At 36.8% G+C, this 23,432-nt stretch overlaps 1 protein-coding gene across 1 annotated transcript in view; it reads right to left on the bottom strand.

Moving 5' to 3' along the window:
• Positions 1 to 23,432, bottom strand: part of LOC129238789 (frequenin-1) — a 109,627-nt gene that overhangs the window by 9,480 nt on the left and 76,715 nt on the right. Inside the window, exons 2-5 of the mRNA XM_054873968.1 lie at positions 21,415 to 21,439; positions 21,290 to 21,338; positions 16,226 to 16,315; positions 8,418 to 8,496 (exon numbers count right to left, since the gene is read on the bottom strand). Of these exons, the coding sequence (XP_054729943.1) occupies positions 8,418 to 8,496; positions 16,226 to 16,315; positions 21,290 to 21,338; positions 21,415 to 21,439 (243 nt within the window). The remainder of the gene's footprint in view (positions 1 to 8,417; positions 8,497 to 16,225; positions 16,316 to 21,289; positions 21,339 to 21,414; positions 21,440 to 23,432) is intronic.

Raw genomic sequence — 23,432 nt, 5'->3', positions numbered from 1 at the left:
ATTTGGGCTCGGTGCGATGGCGCGTTATCATCATGCAAAATCCGAGAATTGTTTACCCACATTTTCGGCGGCCAGACAGTCACTAATGATCCGTCCTAAAAAGTGACAGATGTGTGTCTTACAGTCCTACCAACATAGGTCCGGTTCCCAAGTGCGCGGTTCGTTTAAATTAAACATTCCCGGTACCTTTCGATCATTGGATATATCAATAAGTTAATCAGTTATATATTCACCGTTGCTGTTTACAACCTCTTCCCACCTCTCGACCAATTTGTTGATACCGTTCGGATACAAATCGCTTGGACTAGTGTCAAAGAAGTTGTTGAACCAGTTTCTAAGGACCTCTGTGTTATCGAAGGTAACAATTCACGCCCTTCATATGGTTTGACGGGGAACGGAAAAGATGGTAAATGTACAGTGCAAGGTACGAAGAAAACGGCGAATGCTGAAGGGTCTCCCATTCGAGCTCTTGGAGTGCGGCTATGACGACTTGTGCAGCATGGGGCCTGGCGTTGTCGTGAAGAGGTATGGTTTGACCATGTCGATGAGGTCCTTTCAGTCGAATAGCTTCATTTACGTGATATAGCTGAATAATATAGAGCTCTTTGTTGACCGTGGCACTCTTTTCGAGCATTTCCCAGCGCACCATGCCTTCCTAGCCCCACAAAACCCATAGCATGATTTTCTTTGGATGAAGATCCGGCTCGACTCTCGGCGTTGACGTATCTCCTGAAGCCACTCACTCCTTTCTTTCCTTCATATTGATGTATGGGCACCATTTTTCAACTCCCGTGACGATTGGGTACAAAAAGCGCTGTTTACGATTGCGTTCTGCTCGATAGCGGGCGACAAGCATCAGGCGACTTTCTTTGTTTTTTTTTTTCGTTGAGCTCCTGAGGCTCCCAGGCTCCCAGTTTTTCAATAAATCCCATTGAATGAACATGATTGAGAATCGTTTTATGATCGCAGCTCATTTTTTCTGCCAATTGATGACTGGATTGTCGACGTTATCGTTTAAAAGTGATTTTAGACGTTCTTCACCGACTTTAGCAGGCCTTCTGCTGGGCCAAATAAGACTTGCGTGATTACCATTCGCAATTCACAGAGAGAACGTTGGTTCGAATCTCGGTGAAACACCAAAATTAAGAAAAACATTTTTCAAATAGCGAATGTATTTCTGCCATGAAAAGGCTCCTAATAAAAATATTGTATCTGCCGCTCGGAATCGGCTTAAAACTGTACGCCCCTCCATTTGTGGAACAACATCAAGACGCACACCACAAATAGGAGGAGGAGCTCGGCCAAACACCCAAATCACTTTTTTATTTTTTGACATATTTATTTTTCTCTTTCTGTGGGTTATAATTGAATTGCTGGAAATTTATTATGGAACCCTACAGTACAACACAACGCGTTAAAATTATCGAGTTTTTCTATTCTTGTCAACGATCAATAGTTTAAACACAGCGTAAATATCGGCAACACTTTAATTCCTCCCATCGCCTTCGTGATTAGGAGTTTGGTCGGTCGTTTTGAGGAACTGGGTTCAGTGGCCGACCGTCCTGGACGAGGTGCCCATCGAAATATTCGCACTGAAACGCCGGAATCGATTTCAGGAGCTTCTTACAGAACCTTGATTGAAAACTTTTTGCGGCCAATGGCGAAGAGTATCCTAATTTGTGGTTTCAACAAGATGGAGCAACTGCGCATACTGCTAGGCAAACTATGGACCTGCTGCATCAAATTTTTGGCGAACGTCTGATTTTCAAAAATTCAGATTTCTCTTGGCCACCTCGTTCGTCAGATTTGACTCCATTTTATGGGGATATTTAAAAGACAAAGTGTATCTTAATAAACCAGAGACTATTAAACAGTTGAAGTAAAATATTCGAGATGAAATACTGAGCCTTCAAACAGTAAAGCCTAGTAGCAGAAGTCAAGACAGACTTTAATATTGTTTTATAGGTGCACATTGTTTTCAAGATTGACTTGGTAATCTCGACTCAAAAGCCAATAAATTTTTTGGTTTTAATTTTAAGTTGCTTCTGCTTAACTTTGATATGGACTTTGCAGGTTAATCATCGATCATGGTGAACTCCGAGATATTTAAGAGTATTGCTTTAGGGGATTTCGGTATCATTAAGTGATACTTTCGGGCAGTGTCCCTGTCTCAATGCAAAAGTAGTTTGAATTAATTTTTGCGAATTGACTCGAGTTTTCCATTTCAATAGTCACGTTCCGGTAAAGTCGAACTCTGATTGTAGATGTTGTAAGGTTTCTGCCGGGAAACTGTTGGTTGTAATAATAGCCGTATATCGACATATGTTGTCAAATTAATATTGTTTGACTCAGGGATGTCGCAGCGAATACAGCATACAGTACCGGACCCCCAAAACACTTCCTTGCGGAACTCCAGCATTGATAGTTTTTATTGAGGACGCTTCGTTTTGTTGTTGAACATGAAAATGTCTATCACTCAACTATGACTTAAATAAAAGACAATACTTTGTAGTTTTTTTATGTCATTTGGAATTAAAAAATAGGATTTTGGAGCTTTTAAAGTAAGTGCACACATATCGTAAATATATCCCTTACTGCTCTCATTCAACAAAGCAAAAGCAGCTGGCTACTTACACCAGAATCGTGAGAACTTTCGCGGGTTATAGTTTTGCGATTTAATTAGATAATAACGGTAACGGTGGCATCATAAATCTCAGTCAACTAGAAGTTCTTCTACACCCCCTTAAAACCGCTCAAATTTATGCATAGCAAAACAGACATAAGTCATCTGTAATGTGGCAGCAATAAAATGCCAATTGTACGGTTGCGCGAACATTCAAAAATTATACAATAACGAGTGAATCATAAATCATGAACTGGGTAAAGAGTGGTACAGATGTATTGTGATAGCGGTAACAATAGAAGAGAAGCGCGGATTTGGCAAGAAATTAATGCTAAAACGGATATGCAAAAGAAAAAATAAAAACAAAGGAGATGTATGTGCACATTGATATTATTATTATAATTTATGTATATATATATGTATGTGTGTATGTATGTATGCATGTATGGATATGCGCATAAATACATTCGATGAGAAAATCTATAGGTAGGCATAAATAAGCAATAAATAGATCCTCCACCTTCGCATAGTCATTATTCAATGTCAAGATTTCAATAACATTTATATTAGGTATGCATGTACAGTAGGCGACCATATTATTATACTCATTTGATAACAAATTTCCACTAGTATATTGGATCATTTCACTTGTTATCTTATTTGCTTAGAAAGAAACAAATGAAACGTAATTTAATACAGAAAAAATGTTACGAATTATTAAATTTTGTTTTTTATAATATACACTTTTAGATGAAATTGAAATTGAAATATGAAAAAGGCGATCCAAGAAGAACCGAGAGAATGGTAACTCCTAAAACACTCAGGCTAAAAAGCCCATTGTATTCGTGGTGTTGAATCACACGATCTCGGTGGCCAATTGTGATCACCTCTTCGAGAGATAAAACGTTCCGGAAACTTTTCCCGTAAATGATCAATGGTTTCGTTGCTTGTGTGGCACGTAGCGCCGTCTTGTTGCAAATAAACGTTTTCCAGATCAATACCATCCAATTCCGGCCATAAAAAATCGTTAATAATCTCTCAATAGCGCAATCGATTCACCAATAATCCCTGTTATTAGAAAACCCGTATTAGCGCAAAGGGCAGGAGCACTTAAAAAATACGATTAATGTAATATTTTTCATTGAATCCTTCTTCTTGTGAAATCATCTAATGTAAACTCTGTGGTGTTCTGGCAATTCACTTTTTTTTTGTATTTTCTGGTACTGGTCCAATTTTGTCTTATTTATAGTGGTTCAGTCAAATTTTGAACTTTGGTGTATTAAGGAAATTTTAGTAAAATTTTGCGATAAATATTTTTGTGGCACATTTAAGCCCTTTATATCACCCGCTGTAAGTATTTTTTGCAGTTTCCTAACAAAGGGACAAAACAAACACCCAAATAAGAGCTATCACTTTCGCCAAGAAAAATTTCATAACGCTTTCCCCCTTGGCACATCAACGCGAAATCATTCGAAGACGCCTTACTCAGTCGGTCTAAGCAAAATACGCCAAACTTAATTTTTCAATCAGAATTCAACATTTGTAATTTGTTTTTATATTAACCGTCCGTTGTGAGATGTGGCCTACGCAGGTCATTCCGAATTTTAGAGGGGTATATCTTTTTGTTTTGTTAAGTTTTCAAAAAACGGCGAAAATATACCATACAGGTCTGTTAGATGAATCTTCTGAAAATTTTATAACCATTTCCAGCGAAGTGATTATGAAAAAAAAAATACATTTTACACAAAAACTTCATATGTTAGGGTATTTTAGTATAGTCATGTACCGTACTTGGTCTTCTGACTAATTAGAGTACAAGAAAGAGTGAATACGGTTCTCTCTCACTCAGAAGTTGAAACTTTAGTCGCTCTCTCGCTCTCAGCGCATTTTCAACAGTTTTACTAGTTTTAGTAAAAAAAAAAACACGAGAACAGGCGCCAGATATATGCCGTTAGAATTGAATTTGGTTCTATTTATTACAGGTGCACATTTTATTGTGTATGATTGATTTTGCTTTTTGCAATCATTTTTGTTTGAGTGGAGAAAAGTAAGTATTTATTAACAATTGAAATAGTGATCTGTATTACTCATAAAGTGTTTTGTGCCGGAACAGAAATGTCACTTTCAAACGAAGTAGTTAGGGCTCTATTAGCTATCGGTAGAAGAAATAATCGTCTATCAAGTGAGCAAATGCGCCATCACGAGGAAGTATTGAGCAAATTTATTGCAGTGGAGGATGAGGAAGATGATCCGTTTGTCACCGACATTCGATAATGATGAGAATTATGTTCCTGTTGATGACGGAGAAGTGTCTGATATTGAGAATGAGCTTGAGGTTGAAGAAGAATTGCCTGAAAACGAAGAAATTTATGAAGTTGAATGGGATGAAGTAATCGAACTAAAGCCTAGTGTCTCAAATCTTGCCAGTGGAGTGAATCGATTACTAGGTGAAAAAGAGCAATGTTACGAGTGCAAGATTGACAATATGTTTTGGAAAAAGGAACCGCCAGCACCTAGAGCACGCCATTGGAACCGATTTACCAGTACCAGCGCCAGACCAGTGGGACCTGCTCATCGATTTCTGTCAAATCCAGTGTCTATTTTTCGTGACATAATGTCACCTGAAATAGTCGATATAATTGTTCGTCAGACGAATCGGAAAGCAGGAGAAATGATCAAGGCCTGGAACGAGGCTAGTCCAGCATGTAAACCAAAAGAGTGGAAGCTCACAGACGAAATGGAAATGTATGCTTGGTTTGGATTGCTATTATTTTCCGGTGTGTTCCACTGTAATAATATGCAAGCAAAGGATTTATGGCATTCTCGGTATTTTGATATTTATAATGCAACAATGTCGTTCGATCTATTCAAAATGTTGCTTCGGTTTGTTCGTTTTGATGGAGCTAATACTCATTCTGAACGTATGCTGTTAAGTAAATCTGCACCAATCGACGACATTTGGACTATGATGAATCACAATCTGCAAGAAGCATATACTCCACCAAATGCAGCAATAACAGTAGATGAGCAACTATTTCCGTACCGTGGGCGAACTAGGTTTACGCAGTATATTCCGTCTAAGCCGGTAAAGTACGGAATAAAAATTTGGTGGGTCTGCGATTCTTCAACAAACTACCCTCTCAAGGGACAGATTTACACAGGAAAACGACCAAATGAAGAACGAGAAATTAACCAAGGTGAAAGAGTGGTACTGGATTTGGCAGAGAGGTATCGTAATTCCGGCCAAACGGTGTATTGCGATAACTTGTTCACATCACTCGAATTGGCCAAGTCTCTTATGCAGAAGGGATTAGCTGTCGTAGGCACAGTGCGCCCAAATAGAAAATTTGTTCCTCTATGCTTTCCGCTGAACAAAAAGACAAGGCCGTATAAAAAGTTTCGACCTCTATATCAGACTTTGTTTGCTTTCCTGGATGAAAATGTATCTATGTTATCATACGTTGCCAAAGTAGACAAATATGTGCTAGTATTGTCGACACAACATTACATGCAAGCCACAGAAACTTCAAACAAATATAAACCTGCAGCTGTCTTAGACTACAGTGAAAATAAGTCTGGGGTTGATGCAATGGACAAAATGCTTTCTGGCTACAGTTGCAAACGCGCAACAAACCGGTGGCCATTGGCCATTTTTTTTAATATGCTTGACATTACTGGCTTGGCTTCTTATATTGTACACAAGTATTTGCGACCAAGCAAGAAGTCAGACCAACGAAGAGATTTTATATTAGAATTGGCTGAACAACTGACAATCCCCCTTATGAAACACGTGCAGCAAATGCCAGGGTATATGGTAGACCAGGAATTAAAATAACAATGCAAAAGTTCAATGTATTTTATGTAAGTATTTATACAAACATCCGAATTGGTACTGAAATATATAATTAATTTAAATAATGTATCTTTCACAGGATCCACCATCAACTTCGACGGCCCCAGCACAAAAAACTGCATCAAAGCCCGTAAGCTCACAGCACCGGCCATTGTGCAAGTTATGTATCAAACTGGATAAGTTTAAAAGAAAAACCCGATTTACTTGCCACATTTGCAAAGATACAATGTGCTTAGCTCACGGTTTAGAAACCAAAGCCTACACTTGCAGCATATGTCTAGCTGCAGTAACTACGTCAACTTCATAAGCAACAATAAAAAAAAAACAATAAGAAGGATGAACCTTGATAAATAAATTTCTTTTAACACTAATCAATCTGTTTTTTTATAATCGGTATTACACTTAAATTGATTGCAGACATAATTTTCCTACCAGCCTATAAATAAAGCACGTGTTCTCATAGGTGGCCTAGCCAGGCCATTTTAAACAACGAAAGAATATAAAACTTTCACACAACGGACGGTTAACAATGTTTATTTTACCTTTTAATATTACTGAACTCAAATAAAAAAAAAAAAATAATGTAATAAAAGACGACTGAAAGCCCCGTAGCTGGTGTCGCTTATACAAGTATAATTTGTACTGTAATTTATTATTGTATAAATTGTTATAAATAAATAAATAAAAAAATAAACACCCATACATGGAAGAGTTGGAGGGTTAAATGTTCCAAAAAAATGCTTTCGGTTATTTTTTAAATACACTTGTGGAACACATCAGTTACCTAAAATGTATAGATCCCATAGTTTCCCGTGCCGATTTTCCATAAGAAGAGCTAAAGGGTGAAAAAGTTGATTCCCCTAAAATTCTAATGTAAACTTTCTATTTGCCGATATAAGGTAGTAGCCCGGTGTGACGGGTTCAAAAAATCAAATTTTTTTACATTTTTCGGAAGAAAAATCTCTTAAAAATATACTATAAGAATTTCAGACAGAAATTTTAATTATTTTTAAAGTTATAGCTAAAATAAGAGAGCGTGCCGTAATCTGTATGAAAGCGTGTGGCACGCCAGCAGCAGCTGCTCTGACCGTCTTTAAACACGTTTTTCTCAGAATGATGTTTTCGAAATTTCGGGAAATTACTGACTCAAAACTATTCAACCGATTTGGCTAAAAATTTAGCCCGTTATTCTAGACACACATATCTAGATCCCGGACCTTTAAAACATTTAATTTTTTAATAATAAACTATTTAATTTAAACAATTTATAAAGAAAAAAATTAGATTTTGAGAACTTTTTTCACAAGTCCGCCATTTTATTTTTGTTTTTTTATTTTTATGTATATTTTAGGTTCGGGACCTAAAAAAAATTCTGCAAAATAATAACCTCTTTGAATTTTTTATTTCAGATGACTTTGGAAGGCTGTGTTTTTCCACGAACCAACTCATCTTTTTTTTTAAGGACTCCACTTACCAGTGACGTCAAAAATTTTAAGCAAATTAATATGAAATTAACTTTAAATTTTTTTTTTTTTATACTTCAAAACACCAATAAAAACATGTAAAAACTTTAAAACGCTCGCATTTTATTTTCTTTTTAAAAAAGATTCATGGAAAAACGTCGAAATTTCGGTTGTAACTAAGTTAACTTTTTGTATCCTCTCTACCAGAATCAGTGCAACTTTCTACTCCGCTACTCCACATTGTCAATCTAATTGAGATCTGAGGACTTACAGATTAGTGCAAGATGGTTATCTTCTTGTATTTTTGTCAAGACATCCGATACATATTTGAAAAAAAAAATACGTATGAGTATAATAATTCGTCCACCCACTGCATATTCACTTATATTTATATGTATGTATGAAAAAATATATACTATAATTTATATGGAATCAATATAAAGTTGCGAATACAACAAAAAGGGAGCAATAAACTTACATTGTAATTTTTCATCCAAGTTTCCCTTCGATGTCACGGATAGGGCTCGTATGAATTCCTCAAATTCTATTGAACCATCCTGTGTTGTGTCCAAATAGCAGCAATTTTCACATAGTCCAGAAGCAGTGGCAGGCATCGATAGATAAGCAAATGTGAATAGAAAAAATAGGAAGGAGTGAACAAAGAAACACAGGAAGAGAGATAAAATGAGACAAAATATGAAATGAGAAATAATACATCATATTTGTGAAATGCCAGCGCGTGGCATAATGAGAACGAAACGGATTGGGCACACACTGACACGCTGACCAACACAACAACAGTAACAACATTACTCATTCACACAACATCACAACGCATTTTTCTACGGGGAACTCCATGAATGTATGTGTGTGTACATATTTATGTGCATAGAGTTCACAGTGTGGTAGCGCCAAAGTAGCTGCGGGCCACATAGAAAGTTACATAATTAGCTCTGCTGACCGAAATTAATCCATAAATCAACAGACTGTCCCTAGACACTGTGGCTGCAGCAGACACTCGCATGGAATAAAGTAAGATCAGCAACAGCCAAGCTACCCTGAGCGCACTTAATCCAGGTAGCCATATGGAGGGTCGCAAGTTGTGGGTAAACAAGTGAGTGGTGCTTATAACTTATAATATTTACGGACATACTTAAATTCATACTGAGCAAACATGGCATTTTTTTGTGTACACTATTAGTTGTGAGACGCAAAAAATTGCCCCACACGAAATATTAAAATAAATTTAAAATTAAATATAAAATTAACCCACTCCTTACAAGTTTATAACGAGTAGCTTTAAAAATCCAATTCTTTTTATTGGTTCTAGGAATATCAATATTAGATATGGTAAAGAAAAATGCTACCATTTTTATTTTGTTCTATATTTCAATATTTATTCATCTTAGTGCTAAAAATACCTAAAAAAATCATCTTTTTCAATTAATAATTTTTTCAATAAAAAAATCTATAATATAAAAATAGGTCGAGTTTTTCTTCCTGACGCTATAACTCCAGAACGAACGAACCGATTTCCACGGTTTTCCATTCGTTGGAAAGGTCTCGGGCTCCATGAGGTGTATAGCATGCCCTCTGCTCAGTTCATTTCATGTGACATTTATTATGCGCACGTTCTTTCACACGCTAACTTCAAACCGGTATTGTGTTCACTGTGAAATTGTGAAATTGAGGTTAAAGTAATTCGTTTCCTAACAGCTCATTTGGAAACCATCAAATCAATCACGCGTATTGTGGAATTTTTTTTCCAACTTCAACAGCAGGCATTTGTCCTTAAAGTGGTAAGTTGAATTGTGGAAATTATGTGGATCGTGCAATTGATGTTAAATTCATCAGTCATCACCACATGTTCCCTTCACAGCCAATTCAATTATGGAACAAATACAAAGACGACATATGTGAAGATATCTTGCATCGCTTGCGCATTCGAACGGATAATCCCGACATGCAAATAACCGATGAAATCTACATACAATGAAGGATTGATTCTGATTGAGGATCAATGCTTGACTGTTACAAACAAGCTACTGATTGAAGTAGGAATGATTGCGCCAAATCGCTCGATGCACGATGCATTCAACCTAAAATTAAATCGAGAGCTGCAATAGAATGTTGATACATTGCAGGAATTCGTTCGAACTGATGTGCCGCTGCTGAATGAACAGCAAAAGCAAGTATACAAAACATTAATGCAAGCGGTGGACAATAATACTGGTAGCCTATTCTTCTTGAACGCACCTGGAGGAACCGGGAAAACATTTGCATTTCATTGATTTTGGCCACTATTCGATCAAGATGTGACATAGTTTTGGCGTTAGCATCATCTGGAATTGCGGCGACTCTTCTACATGGCGGTCGAACTGCACATTCTGTGCAACATGGAATATTTCCCGATCCAGTGCAATGGGAAAATTGTTGATGCAATGCAAGCTCATTGTTTGGGATGAGTGCACAATGGCACATAAGCAATCACTTGAAGCACTTAACTTCACACTGAAGGAAGATGAATTGAATGCTGGCCTGAAGGCATCACCTTTGTGGAATAACGTAAAAACATTATCGCTAACCACTAATATGAGAGTTCAACTTCAAAATGATCAAAGTGCTGCACAATTTTCCAAACAATTGTTAGCTGTTGGAAATGGAAAAGCCGACAGCTGGATTAGTTACTCTTGCCAACGACTTTTGCCGATTTGTAGACTCTCAATTAGCTTTTATTGAAAATGTTTTCCCAAACATTAGTGAGAATTATCAGAATTATGCTTGGTTAAGTCAAGGAGCAATTCTCGCCGCAAAGAATAATGATGTACACGCACTGAATTTCACCACTCAATCAAAAATCGAGGGCGATTTGGTGACATACAAATCCGTTGATTCCATATCAAATCCCGCTGATGCAGTAAATTATCCAACGGAGTTTTAGAACTCTCCGCAGTTACCAGGATTTCCACCACATAGCTTGCAACTCAAAGTTGGTTCAGTTATAATGATATTGCGTAATTTGAATTTGTTTGTGTTAACGTCAGACCAAAGAACAAAAAATGTGGTTTACCAAAGAGCACTTCAATGAAACGGATAATTTCCAAATAGAAATAAAAACAAATAGACGACGACTTGACTTGACTAGGTTTGACTAATAGATGCTGTTGAAGAATGTTTGAGTTTTTTTCTTTGAATAAAACTATATTTTTACTTACAGAGAAGTAATTTTGCCTTAATTGAAATATTAGTTTAACTAAGAACAATGTGTGGAAGATTATCCAATTTCTGCCTTAGTTTCTGTACACTCACTGAGCCTAAGTAGTTTAGAGATGGGAAAATAAATCGGTTTTCTTTTTGAAACATAATACATTAACTATTTGCGTAAATAATCTGGCCCAAAATTAATCAACAGTTTTGTTTTTGAATAATTTTTTGCTAGATAAAAATAATATTCTGAGTGCTGGAAATCTATCTTTGTTTTGACCTTTGCGCGCTCCATTGCTTGTCTGTTTGTATACTGCAGCTTTCTACATCCCTAGTGTAAAATATGACACCATTTGCAAAAGTTAAGAATCTTCCGATAGGATCATTAATTGTTTAATTTATTTTTATTTTTTTAATTTTTTTTTTTTTTGGTGTAATTCCAATGTTTTTTTATTTTTTTTATTTTTATATTTTTAGCATAAATATTTGTGCTCCGCACGTGTCCCTAACAAAACAATTGCTCATCAATTACTTTCAACTTATCGCATTTTTATTCCCTCTTGGAATCGTTTTCTTTCATTTCGTTTATACTCTAATTATTTCCGCCTTCGTTTTTCCGTTCCTTCTTAATTATAGATATTGGCGTTTTTCCAGCCCAGGCATTCATTCCCGCCATTTCATCGATATGTCTTTGCCAACAAGAGTGGCATTCATACATATCTATGTATGTGTGTATGTGTGTGTTTGCATGTCTTATATATTTGTGGTTTGTGGCGTTAAACCCGCAATTGGTATGGAATTAGTTAATTAAATAATTGTAGCAACCAGAAAACCACTTCGCATCGCAACAGATAGCGAAATTGAAATAAAAGGCAAAGTGTCAAAATGAACGATGTGCCTCGATATGTATAATATTAATTAATGTTAGAATCGAGTGGGAGTTGTGCGGAGAAGGGAAATTTGTCATAAAAGAATAATGTAATACGCCAGGAGGTATGAATAGCTAGTTTTGTTCAAGGCAGTATTGATTTAAGCAAAATGTAAAGAGATTAAAGCAATTAGCCACAATGAGTATGAAATAAAAAATATTAGTAATAAAAAAATAAAATAAAATGATAAGTAATGAGCCCTATTAAATAGAGATTATATTTCATTGAATTTAAGAATTAAGTTTAGAATTTTTTAGAAACTGCTAAAGTCGATATCAAACTTTCAGATCACTCGCTGAGGTCATACCTACAACCACGCAGCGGCTGTGACTGATGTCGCCTAAACACAGTACTATAAACTAAATCTCACCGAAGTTAAAGGAAATTAAAAGGTTATTAAATAGTGACAACGAAATCTCGATAGATAGCAAAAAAAAAGGAAATCATATTTGTAGAAAACAATTTAGCAAATCACAAAAAACAATTTAGAGATCACAATGGATTTGAGGATTTTTGATACAATACGGTGCACTTGTAATCACTTATAGGGTTCTTGACTGCAATCTTTGGAGTACTCCAGAGTTAGCTGCAGTGTCCACGAGCCGTATGCCGGAGGTGCATATTGGTTTTAAGCTATCTGAGAATAAGAGCTTTCTTTTGGAAGAAACATGAGAATTTCGATTAAGGGGTTATATATAGTCAGAATTTTGTAAAAATCGATTTTGTTTTTATTTGATTTTCTTAATGTACATATATTCAAGAATGCGCAAAGAAAATTGAATATCCTTCCGGTGAATATTTTCGAAGTTACGCGCAAATTTGAAAAGGCGTTTCAGAGAATTTTTACCCTATGTAAAGTGCTATTGAAACTTTAAACGCGTTTTTCTCAAAACCGTGTTTTCGAAGTCGGTGGACACGATTTCTCAAAAACGGCTGAACCTTCTCAGATATACATATTATCCAGGTATTAGTCGAAGGAATAAGAATTCTGATGATTTTTTATATTTTTTATGCAATTTTTCGCGAAAACTTTTGTAGAAAATTCGATTTTTTTCCTATATCCGCCATTTTATCAAAAATAAAAAATTTGACACTTCCATCGTTAATACCTGACTTTATATATCCACACAAAGAATCTAATTGGTTTTTTGATTTCAGATAATCCAAACCGGAGATGTTCTGGGAGATCATCTGCAGGAGCCGTGCACTTCAATATTTTCACTAACTTTACCTGCTATAATTAACTTTAAAGTAGACATTATTTGAATAATGAAAAATTGTGTTTGTTTAATAAAATCGTTCTTTGTAAAAAATTCTCAAAAAAACGTGAGTTTTCAGCCTAAAAGTGTATATAAAACCTTAAATAACCAAAGCTCCCAAGAGCTTTGGTATCCATGTCAGCCTGCTATCGAAATGAGCATACAAATTATTTGTGCGGTCTTGCCATCTACTCTAAATACTCCTAAAACTACTCAATATATAGCTAGCAGTGCGGCAACAAAAATGGCTACCTTAGAAAAGTCGAATCAAGGGTTACGACCACGATAAGATCCTAACCGGCTTTTCCGAGCTTCCCAAACTGGTAAACTATGCACTCTCTATAAACACCACAACGTTCACGATGGTGCTAATCCATCCATGTGTACACGGATGACCGAAAGCTCGAATGTAGATTGGGCGAAAGCTTTCGACACTCGGACTACTGCAGTGTCTGGCTGAAGGTATGACAAAACTAGTGACAATGACAAAATTTGATGTGATAGCTTGAGATGATATCAACCAGGCAAAATGTAAATATTATCTCAAGCTATCACAAAAGACAGGCGGTAATAAAATGCCTCACAAAGCTGTCGATAACCTCTAAGGAAGCCAGGAAGTAGCCGTATATCTCATAAGGAGATGACTTAGTCAAGTAAGGAGCAGATGAACAAATAAACCTCGTCACCAAACAGACTGATGAGTACATAAAAAATTGCATATAAGCTACTCATTTTTGAAAAAAAAATGTATGAACATCGCAGGCGAGATGTTGTTATGAATCCACCTGCAGAATCACCTGACCATTGTGGCCTACTCTCAATACTAAATGCGCAAAATCTCTGCAAAGTCAAAATACGCATAGTCTTAGCACACAGACTTCCGGTATAATGGAGCACTGTCTCATAAGCAGACACGCCAACAGGCTAGGCGTGCAAAGCACATGACTTCTGCAAACACTGTCTAGAGGAAGAAGTAGGGACGGTGCTGACTCTCTGTGCCACTGTCCTGCTCTATTCAGACTCCTATTTTCTATTTTAGGTAGACAAATTTTCAGTGAATTCAAATTCGCGTCACTGTTGGCAGTTATGATTTGGAGGTTGTAAAAGGCTTCGTTTATCTAGGAACCAGTATTAACTCCAGTGTTTCCAACTAAAATCAGTTAGCACGAGGAAGAAACAACTGGTGCGCTTTGTTAAACTCTCTTAAAATTGGTTAATGGTTATCGGGCCAATAAAGAAGAAGAACAAGCTCGGTGGAAATCAACGGGGCGCTAATCCCCGTGAGCTTCACTTTGGAGCTAGGGAAATCAGGACAAGTTCCGCACGCGGCATCGCAATGGGCTATAAGAGTGAGTGTGTCCTATAGTCGACAAAAATTACAAGTTAACCTAACCAAACTCCCAGCTTCCTTCTCGTGTAGGTTTTTTTTTGTCAAAAAATATAGACCAAAGGCACAGAAAATAAATAAAAATATCAGCTCAACGTAAACCGAGCAGTCGAGATAAATGCGACAAATTTTTAGGTAGTCCCGGAACAGTGTTATTAGGCTAGTAGTTACAATAGCTACTATACAACTGAGGTCCATATATTTGGTGCATTAATTCCTGATTATCAGTAAAGTGTGATATAGGTACCTGTTCAACGATTAATCGAAAATAGGACAAAAATTATGCAATACTGAACCGTTTAGGGTCTTAAGGAGATTGATGAGTGGTTCAGCAATACAATTAAAGACATTGCCAAAGTTTTTCGGTCGAAGAGATGTGTTTCAACCGGACTATAAACCTGTTTATAAGGTAAAAAATATTCAAGCTAGGCTCCCCAGGCAGCCCTTCCTACCACTAGTCGCTAGATTAGTAGTCATCTTCAAGACTAGACTTTCCTTTTAAGTATTCAGACAGTTTTTCATAAATCGAACGCGAGGTCAATGTTGCTTGACGGCACCAAAAGCACTTCAAGGTCGTGTGTTTTGAAATTATTCAATTGGAGTGGAGTAAGTACTTCAGCCGCTTAGGTTTAAATGTGCAAAAAAAGTGTATTGCTCCTCATAGATGATATTTTTAATAAAAAAGTTATTTTTGCCTATGTTATTTAAATATTTTATTATAGGTATTACTTAAGTATTTTATATTATTTCTATATACGAGTATAAACATTTACATATTTTAAATTGTGTATTGCAAAACTTAAGTATCAGCACTCATTTAATAAATTTTATTTAAAACTACACAACTGCAACTTACACCAATTTATTGCAAACATCTGTGAGCGCTAAAAAATTTCAAATTAATTTCTAGAGTACCTGCTTACAATACCGTGAACGAAAGAAAAATAACGAAAAAGACAAGTAATCACACATTTCGCAGTCTTTTTCTTTTGTTTGCCTGAATTCCACAGCAAAATAAAATTCGCGCTAAACTAACAGTGTACTTCCACCACCTAATCACGCCAGTAGCTTACCGCCACTCTAACTCAATCTTACGTATTTTATCAAAGTAAGTCACACCCACTTCTGTAACTTGAGTAACAAATCCACTCAAATCATATCCGGGTCGCGAAGTTAAGCTTTTCGCTTTTATTTTGCTTAAAACATTTATTTTCGCTTGTTTCTTGTCTACTCCTGATTGCATGTAAACATATACTAAACCCTTCGACCGCAAGTTTACCGCCGAGTGGATGCTGCGCGCGGTAGCATAGGATGCTTGACGCTCAACGCAGGACTTAACAAAATTTCATTGCATCAAGTTATTTCATTTATCAACATCAGTCATTCACTATGCAAGTTTTTTGCACTAGCACTCGCACACTCACACACACACGCAAATTGTGTTTTGTATAAAGAATATAAGTGATATACGTAGATGTCTGTGAAGTGGATTTATTTTGATACTTACATTATTCTCGTCGAAAACTCGAAACACCAGTGAAGCAAATTTACTGGGATCTCCTTGTGGGAAGAATTGTTTGTAGATTTTAATAAAACCCTATTGCAGCGTATGTATGGTATATGTATGCCAGTGTGGGTGTGTGCATGTGAGAGCATAACAAATGTAAGTGGTTTTTGTAGTAATCATAGTTGTTGTTCGTGCACGCATTTGTATAAGTCACAGTTTTGTGGCGAGTAAGTGAGTTAAGCGCAAATATTAAATGTTGCGTATACGCCGTGGAGCGCACAGATGCAAAGCGCAATCATATAAGATGCGACACAAATGAAAGCAAGCGATAGTATGCATTGTGTATGTATGTATGCGTTTCACATATAGTGGCAATATGTTTTATAAAGCGTGTATGCGTGTATATGTGATACACCGTACGTGAAGGCGTTCAAGAATGTTAAAATGTTTTTCAAGCGCGGCGCAAACACGCCAAAGGCGACGGCACACGATACCGAGCAGAAGCACGGAGTGATAAGGAAATCAGCAGAGTGGCAGTGTGGCAGTGACAGTAATGGTGGTGGTGATGTTGATGATGATGGCGTCCACAGCGATGGCAGTGTATCCACAGCGACAGCAACAGCAAAGCCGACAATTCATTTGAAGGCGAATGACGGACATATAATTTTCCAGCGCGCAGCAACATCGTTCGTTATAGTTTTTGTTGATACCGTTCATGTTGTTTTTAGTGATAGTGTCAACGTTTTATAGACCAGTTGTTTGTGTTTCAATATTGCATATTTTATTGCGCAGAGAAATGTTGTTAAATTGGAGCGCGTTGGAATGCACGTTGCGTGTAATTTCGTATTAGTTCACAAGAATTTTTGCGTAAGCGAAAAAAATGGAGTTTGTTGCATTCAAACGGTGATAGAAGCAACAGTAGTGCAACGTCAACAGAAATCATACAACAGCAGAGGCGATGATAATATTTTGTGCGTCGGCAGTGATAGAGATGGAAGTTGAGGTGGAGATGGAAGTTAAGGTGGTGATAGAAGTTCGGGTTGAAGTGAAGGGTGAGGAAGGAGTTGAAATTGAGATTAAGATTGGAGGTGAATATGGAGATTGAGGTTGAGATTGAGATTGGGGTAGAGGGGGAAGGGAATATAAAGGTGAATATAAAAGTCGTGGTTAAAGTAGTAGTTGAAGTTGTAATTAAGGTTGAGGATGAGATTGAGTTTAAAATTGAGATTACGGTTGAGATTAAGGTTGACATTAAGATTGAGATGAAGGTTAAGATGAGGAGGTGATGCAGGTGGAGATAAAAGTGATGGTTAAGATAGTGATTTAGGTTGAGGTTGAGGTCGAGGTTCAGGTGTTGAGGTTGAGGTTGAGGTTGAGGTTAAAGTTGAGGTTGAAGTTGAGGTTGACATTGAGGTCGAAATTAAAGTTGACATTAAGATTGAGATTAAGGTTAAGATGAGGAGGTGATGCAAGTGGAGATAAAAGTAGTTATTAAGGTAGTGATTTTGGTTGAGGTTTGGGTTGAGATTGAGTTTAAAGTTGAGGTTGAGGTTGGGGTTTAGGTTGAGGTTGAGGTTGAGGTTGAGGTTGAGGTTGAGGTTGAGGTTGAGGTTGAGGTTGAGGTTGAGGTTGAGGTTGAGGTTGAGGTTGAGGTTGAGGTTGAGGTTGAGGTTAAAGTTGAGGTTGAAGTTGAGGTTGACATTGAGGTCGAAATTAAAGTTGACATTAAGATTGAGATTAAGGTTAAGATGAGGAGGTGATGCAAGTGGAGATAAAAGTAGTTATTAAGGTAGTGATTTTGGTTGAGGTTTGGGTTGAGATTGAGTTTAAAGTTGAGGTTGAGGTTGGGGTTTAGGTTGAGGTTGAGGTTGAGGTTGAGGTTGAGGTTGAGGTTGAGGTTGAGGTTGAGGTTGAGGTTGAGGTTGAGGTTGAGGTTGAGGTTGAGGTTGAGGTTGAGATTAAGGTTGACGTTAAGATTGAGATTAAGGTTAAGATGAGGAGATGATGCAGGTGGAGATAAAAGTAGTGGGTAAAGTAGAGATTTAGGTTGAGGTTTGGGTTGAGGTTAAGATTGAGTTTAAAGTTGAGATTAAGGTGATTTATGTTGAGATTTGGGTTGAGATTGAGGTTGAAGTTGAGGTTGAGGTTGAAGTTGAGGTTGGGGTTGACGTTGAGGATGAGGTTGAGGTTGAAGTTGAGGTTGAAATTGACGTTGAGGTTGAGGTGAGATTGTGATTGAAATGAAAGTGAAGTGTAGTTGAAATTGAGGTTCAGGTTGTGTTTGAAATTGAGGTTGGGGTTGATGGTTAAGGTAAAAAAGAAGATGCAGATGGGGATTGAGGTCAGGTTGAAATTAGGTGGAGATGGCAATTTAGGTTGAGGTGGAGGTTCATATAAAGGTGGGGATTAAGGAAGTGATTGAAGTGAAAATTGAGCATGAAGTTGAGGTTTAGGTCAAAGTCAAGGTTGAAGTTGAAGTCCAAGTGGAGATAAAGAATGGTGATTATAGTTGTGGTTAAGGCATTGTTTAATATTGAAGACGAGTTTAAGGTTGAGATGGCAACATGAATACCAGCAAATAAGCCAGACATTACGTCAGTCAGTCAATCATAAAAATCGCGTGCAGTTGTAAAATGTTTATTTTGTTGTTTTATATGTTTAAGCAATAGGCGTAAGAGCCATTCATGGACATATGCACACCCAGCCAAGAGGGCGCATCGAAAATTGTGGCATTTTAATTGTATTTATTTAATCGCGTTTTATTTTTGTTGGTTTTTCACGCACGCAAACAATTGTCAATCCGGCACATAAAAGTGTCATTAATTTCATTTTCCGTTTATTCCAGTTGTTTATCACAGCGTAATTCCCATAGAACGCCAAGTTGCAAGTTTTGTGTAGTGAGTAATGATGGGTGGTAGGGTTGTGACAATTAACACCGTTTAATTGTTTGTTTTTTCCAAGTTGCCGGTTGTTTTTCAATTAATATTATTCGTTTTTTGTGTAAAAAGAGAAAAGAAAAAGAGAAATTTAGTAATATATGAAATTTCTAAAACATTGGTAAATATTTTAATTAAAGACAAAAATGTAGCGGATGTTTTTGTGTAGAATCTAAATATGCGAGGAAAGTTTTTGGACTACCATTCATCAGTCTCGGTAAAAAATTATTATTTTACAAACGTTTCAAGTAGCTCACAACTTTTGAAAGAGGGTAGAAATATCTTGCTGATAGCTTACATGCACCCATTTTCTAGAGAGCTAAAATGAGAAGGCGAACCCTTGTAAGGTCCCCTCCTTCATATTCGGTCCAGGAACTCCCTGTCTGCAGTCAAGGCTATATAAATATATGAGCAACGTTGGTGTTATGTTCTGGGCTTAGATATCAAGGACCATTTCATATAAAAAGAGGTCCAAAGGCGGATAAGGTACACAAACTACGATGAAGAAAGTGTCTCTGTTCAGCTGGTTGTGTTCTTGTAACAACAGTTGTAGATGTCATCGTCATCCAAGAAATTATGAATCAAAAAATGATTAAAATACATTCGATTATTAGAAATTCTACAATGGTAGTCATGTAAATTCTGTGTCTGAGATGGTTGTAGAGAAATTTCGGTCAAGTAACTTCATTCACTATGTTAGACTCGTTTATTGGCATAATTCATCCGAAATGACCAAAGACTGCTTCTTTGAGTGTCGGGATCGCACTTACAATCTAAAGACCAAGCTTGAAACTTCAGCATCAGAGTGAGTGTGGAAAGAATCATCGGACCCACAGTTGTACAATTAGTCCTATGTGACATAAGATCCGTTAATAGACTGAGGCTGATCAACTACGCCGAGGTCCGGCTTATGGTAGTATACAGCGTCATATTTCAGTATAAGAAGATTTATCAAGGTACGTAACAGTTTCTTGCTCAAAAGTTTTGAAACCAAATCGGACATGTTACGGGAGGTGGAAGAATGGATCGGATCATAATGGGGGCAAGGAGTTGGTAAGGTACTGGCAGCAATTCTTGCATAGTCGAGCGAATGCGTGTCTGCTGATTGGAGTTTAAATGTGATTTGCTCATCGATTCTGAAGGAGATGGTCATTTAATACAGACATATTTACTTTGCAGGGATACCAAAAGCAGATGTTGCGGCACATTGGCCACTTCTTTCCGTGGTGACAAGTAGTAGTTGGCAAGTGTCTTTCCCAAGACTAATATGTCCAAATAGATAAGGTGCAATCAGTTCGTTTCGTGAAACATTCTTTATAAAGCTTTGTATGCGGTGTATAGGATACTGACTACATATCTGATCAGTTTACCCTCCTTGGGGATGAGCAAATCACATTTAAACTCCAATCAGCAGACACGCATTCGCTCGACTATGCAAGAATTGCTGCCAGTACCTTAGAGATGCCTCCGAGCAGTTTAAAATCAAGGGAAAACTCAAACTGCATTGTTTAACTGCAATCTTTTACTAGCCTTAATCTCATTACTACTTTCTTAACTAAACTTGGGAAAGAAGTGAAAGAAAGAAAGAAGTAAATCGAAAGATACTGGCAGTGAATGTGGGAAAACGAAGTATCTACTGTTATCAAACAAATAACCAGCACACTTGTACCATCCAAGTAGCTTCTGACGGTTGTAGCTTTTAAGTTAAAGTAGTAGAGAACTTTAGCTTTGAAATCCAGCCGAGTGTGTTTTCTTCCAGTAAGTAAGAATAAGAAATAACAGAAATTGAAAATTTAGTCGTAAAATCTTCATTCGACACTTAATAATCACATTTTCTTAGTCTCTGGTATGGGCTTGAGCTTCTACAAGAGCTGCACTCTTGACTATGAAAAGTGCAACGGAAATTTTTCGAATTTTTGGCCGTTTTATTTCTAAATACATCAGTACTTAAGCCCAGATCAGATTTTGATAAACAATTTCTTTGACTATTGACTATATAGTGCTACCTTATTTTCTCAAAAACAAAAAAAAACCTTTTAAAATAATATCTTATAAAATAAAATATTTACAAACATTTGAAAAAAACATATCTATAAACATTTTATTTTCATGACCACGAATCACTTACTTGCTCTGTGAGTAAGCCATTGGGACAGTCTTTCAGGAATCCTTTGTGCCTATTTTGCAAGAAAATTACAAAAAACATGTACAAAATTCTTTTAACTTGAGAGAAGCAAATTAAGTATAACTTACCACTGTCGAATTTCTTTTTCTGTAACTGAAAGTGAAAAAGGAAAAGAATTAGTCAAACATATTTGTGAGCATACGGGATACCAAAAAGCAAAATTATCATAGCTTGCAATTTTTTGGAATATTTTCCAAGAAGTGGAACCAAATCGGAAAAAAATTAATACACATCTATACCATCGGTGCATGGTGCATTAACGCTGAATAGGTTTTAGATATAAAAGTTAGTAATCTTACACCATTTCGTCTGTGCGAGGTGTGTTAAAAAAATTGGGTGAATTTTGAATGGCCCCAATACGATAGAATCAGAACGCTTAATAGGAATCCCCCGCCATTCAATTTCCAAACTCATTGCGGGGTTCACTGGTCACTAGGTGATCGGTACTCATGCGGAAAAGCTTGGTACTCATGCGGAAAAGCGGTACTCCTGCAGAGAGAGAGGCTGTGGAACACTTTCTGTGCAAATGTGCTACTTGAAGTATGCCGGTGGCACTCTTGCCATTTTACTTACCTACCTACCAAATACGCGGGTTGCGTACATTTGACTTTCGATTATTATTTTTTTGTTTTTATGTTGGTACTCTCGCCTCCCAGGTATGTTCACGGTTTTAGCAATATAACCTGTTTAGCTTGTTTGTGAGAGGCATAAGTGTTTTGCAAGTTCGGCGATTTTCTGCTATCGAAAAAAATGTATCAAAGAAGTTGCATAAAATCAAAAACACTTGAAATGTTGACAATGGCATACGATGAGAATACCCTGAGTCAAAAAAATGCTTACAAGTGGCACAAGCTTTTCACAAAAGGTCGAGAAGCTGGCGGCGAAATGGCGGCACCTGCTCTATGCGCCACAGCACATCAACAACCGATGAAAATGTTGAGAAAGTGAAGAAAATTGTTATGAAGAATCGTCTACTCACAATCAGAGATGTTGCCGGGAATGTCGGCATATCGGTTGGTTCATGTCATGCAATCTTTTTGAAAGTTTTGGGCATGAAGCGTATGGCAGCGAAGCTCGTTACAAAATTGCTGAATTTTGACCAAAAACAACGACACATGAGTATCGCTCAGGAATTGTTGAGTGACGTCAACGATGATCCAGATTTACTTAAAAGGGTCATCACTGCTGAAGACTGCATAGAACCCTTTCAAGAAACTCACTTTAAAACCTTTTAAAGAATGTGCCAATATCAAATATCACAAAACGTCCGAAATTTATTTTTTGCACAATACTTGTGGTTCCAATAAAGATAGTAGTTTAAAAAATACTCTATGGTGTAGAAATATGAGTATGAAATAAAAGATGACTTTTGGTATTTGGAATTTGAATGAAAATTATGAAAGCTATTCAGGGTTAACAACCTTAAGTGACATTTTTGAAATGATTTACCTCAGAATGACGACGAAAACAAAATACATTTTACAACCTTATTTCTTTGTCTTATTATTTTACTGAATTTGATCGGTCCGTATGTTCATTGTCAGTTATGTCCTCACAACCATCTCTGAACAGTGTAAACCACTCATGAACTCTTGAACGAGATAGACAATCATAGCCATAAACTTTTTTCATCTGTTAAAATGCTTCGGTAAACGTTTTACCGATTTTAAAACAAAATTTGATATTACTTCTTTTTTCGAGACTCATTTTTGTACCGATGTATGTTTGTGTCATACTGACGCTTTAGACGCAATAACTTCACTTCTACTGAACCGAATGTCACCAAGCTTTTACTGGAAGTCAGCTAGGGATGTAACTTTCAACGCACAAACTCTTCACAAAGATGGCGCCATCAAAGATATTTTTATGACGCCAGTCTTGTTTATTTTAGACTTCCACTTGTACCTCATTTTTTTTTACTATCAATTAATTTTCAGTGATAATGAAATTCGTGTTTTAACTACCACTGAAGAAGTAGTGGTAGTGAAATGCTTATTGCTTTTATTTCTTAATGCTTTGTGCCCAGCATTGCTTTAAAACGGCGTTAGTCTGCTGAGTAAAAGCTAATTTTTAACTGCTAGACATG

The sequence above is a fragment of the Anastrepha obliqua genome, chromosome 2, assembly GCF_027943255.1.
Source record: "Anastrepha obliqua isolate idAnaObli1 chromosome 2, idAnaObli1_1.0, whole genome shotgun sequence".
Taxonomy (NCBI): domain Eukaryota; kingdom Metazoa; phylum Arthropoda; class Insecta; order Diptera; family Tephritidae; genus Anastrepha; species Anastrepha obliqua.
The sequence above is the reverse complement of the archived record's forward strand: the minus strand, read 5'-3'. Positions and strand labels throughout refer to the sequence as shown.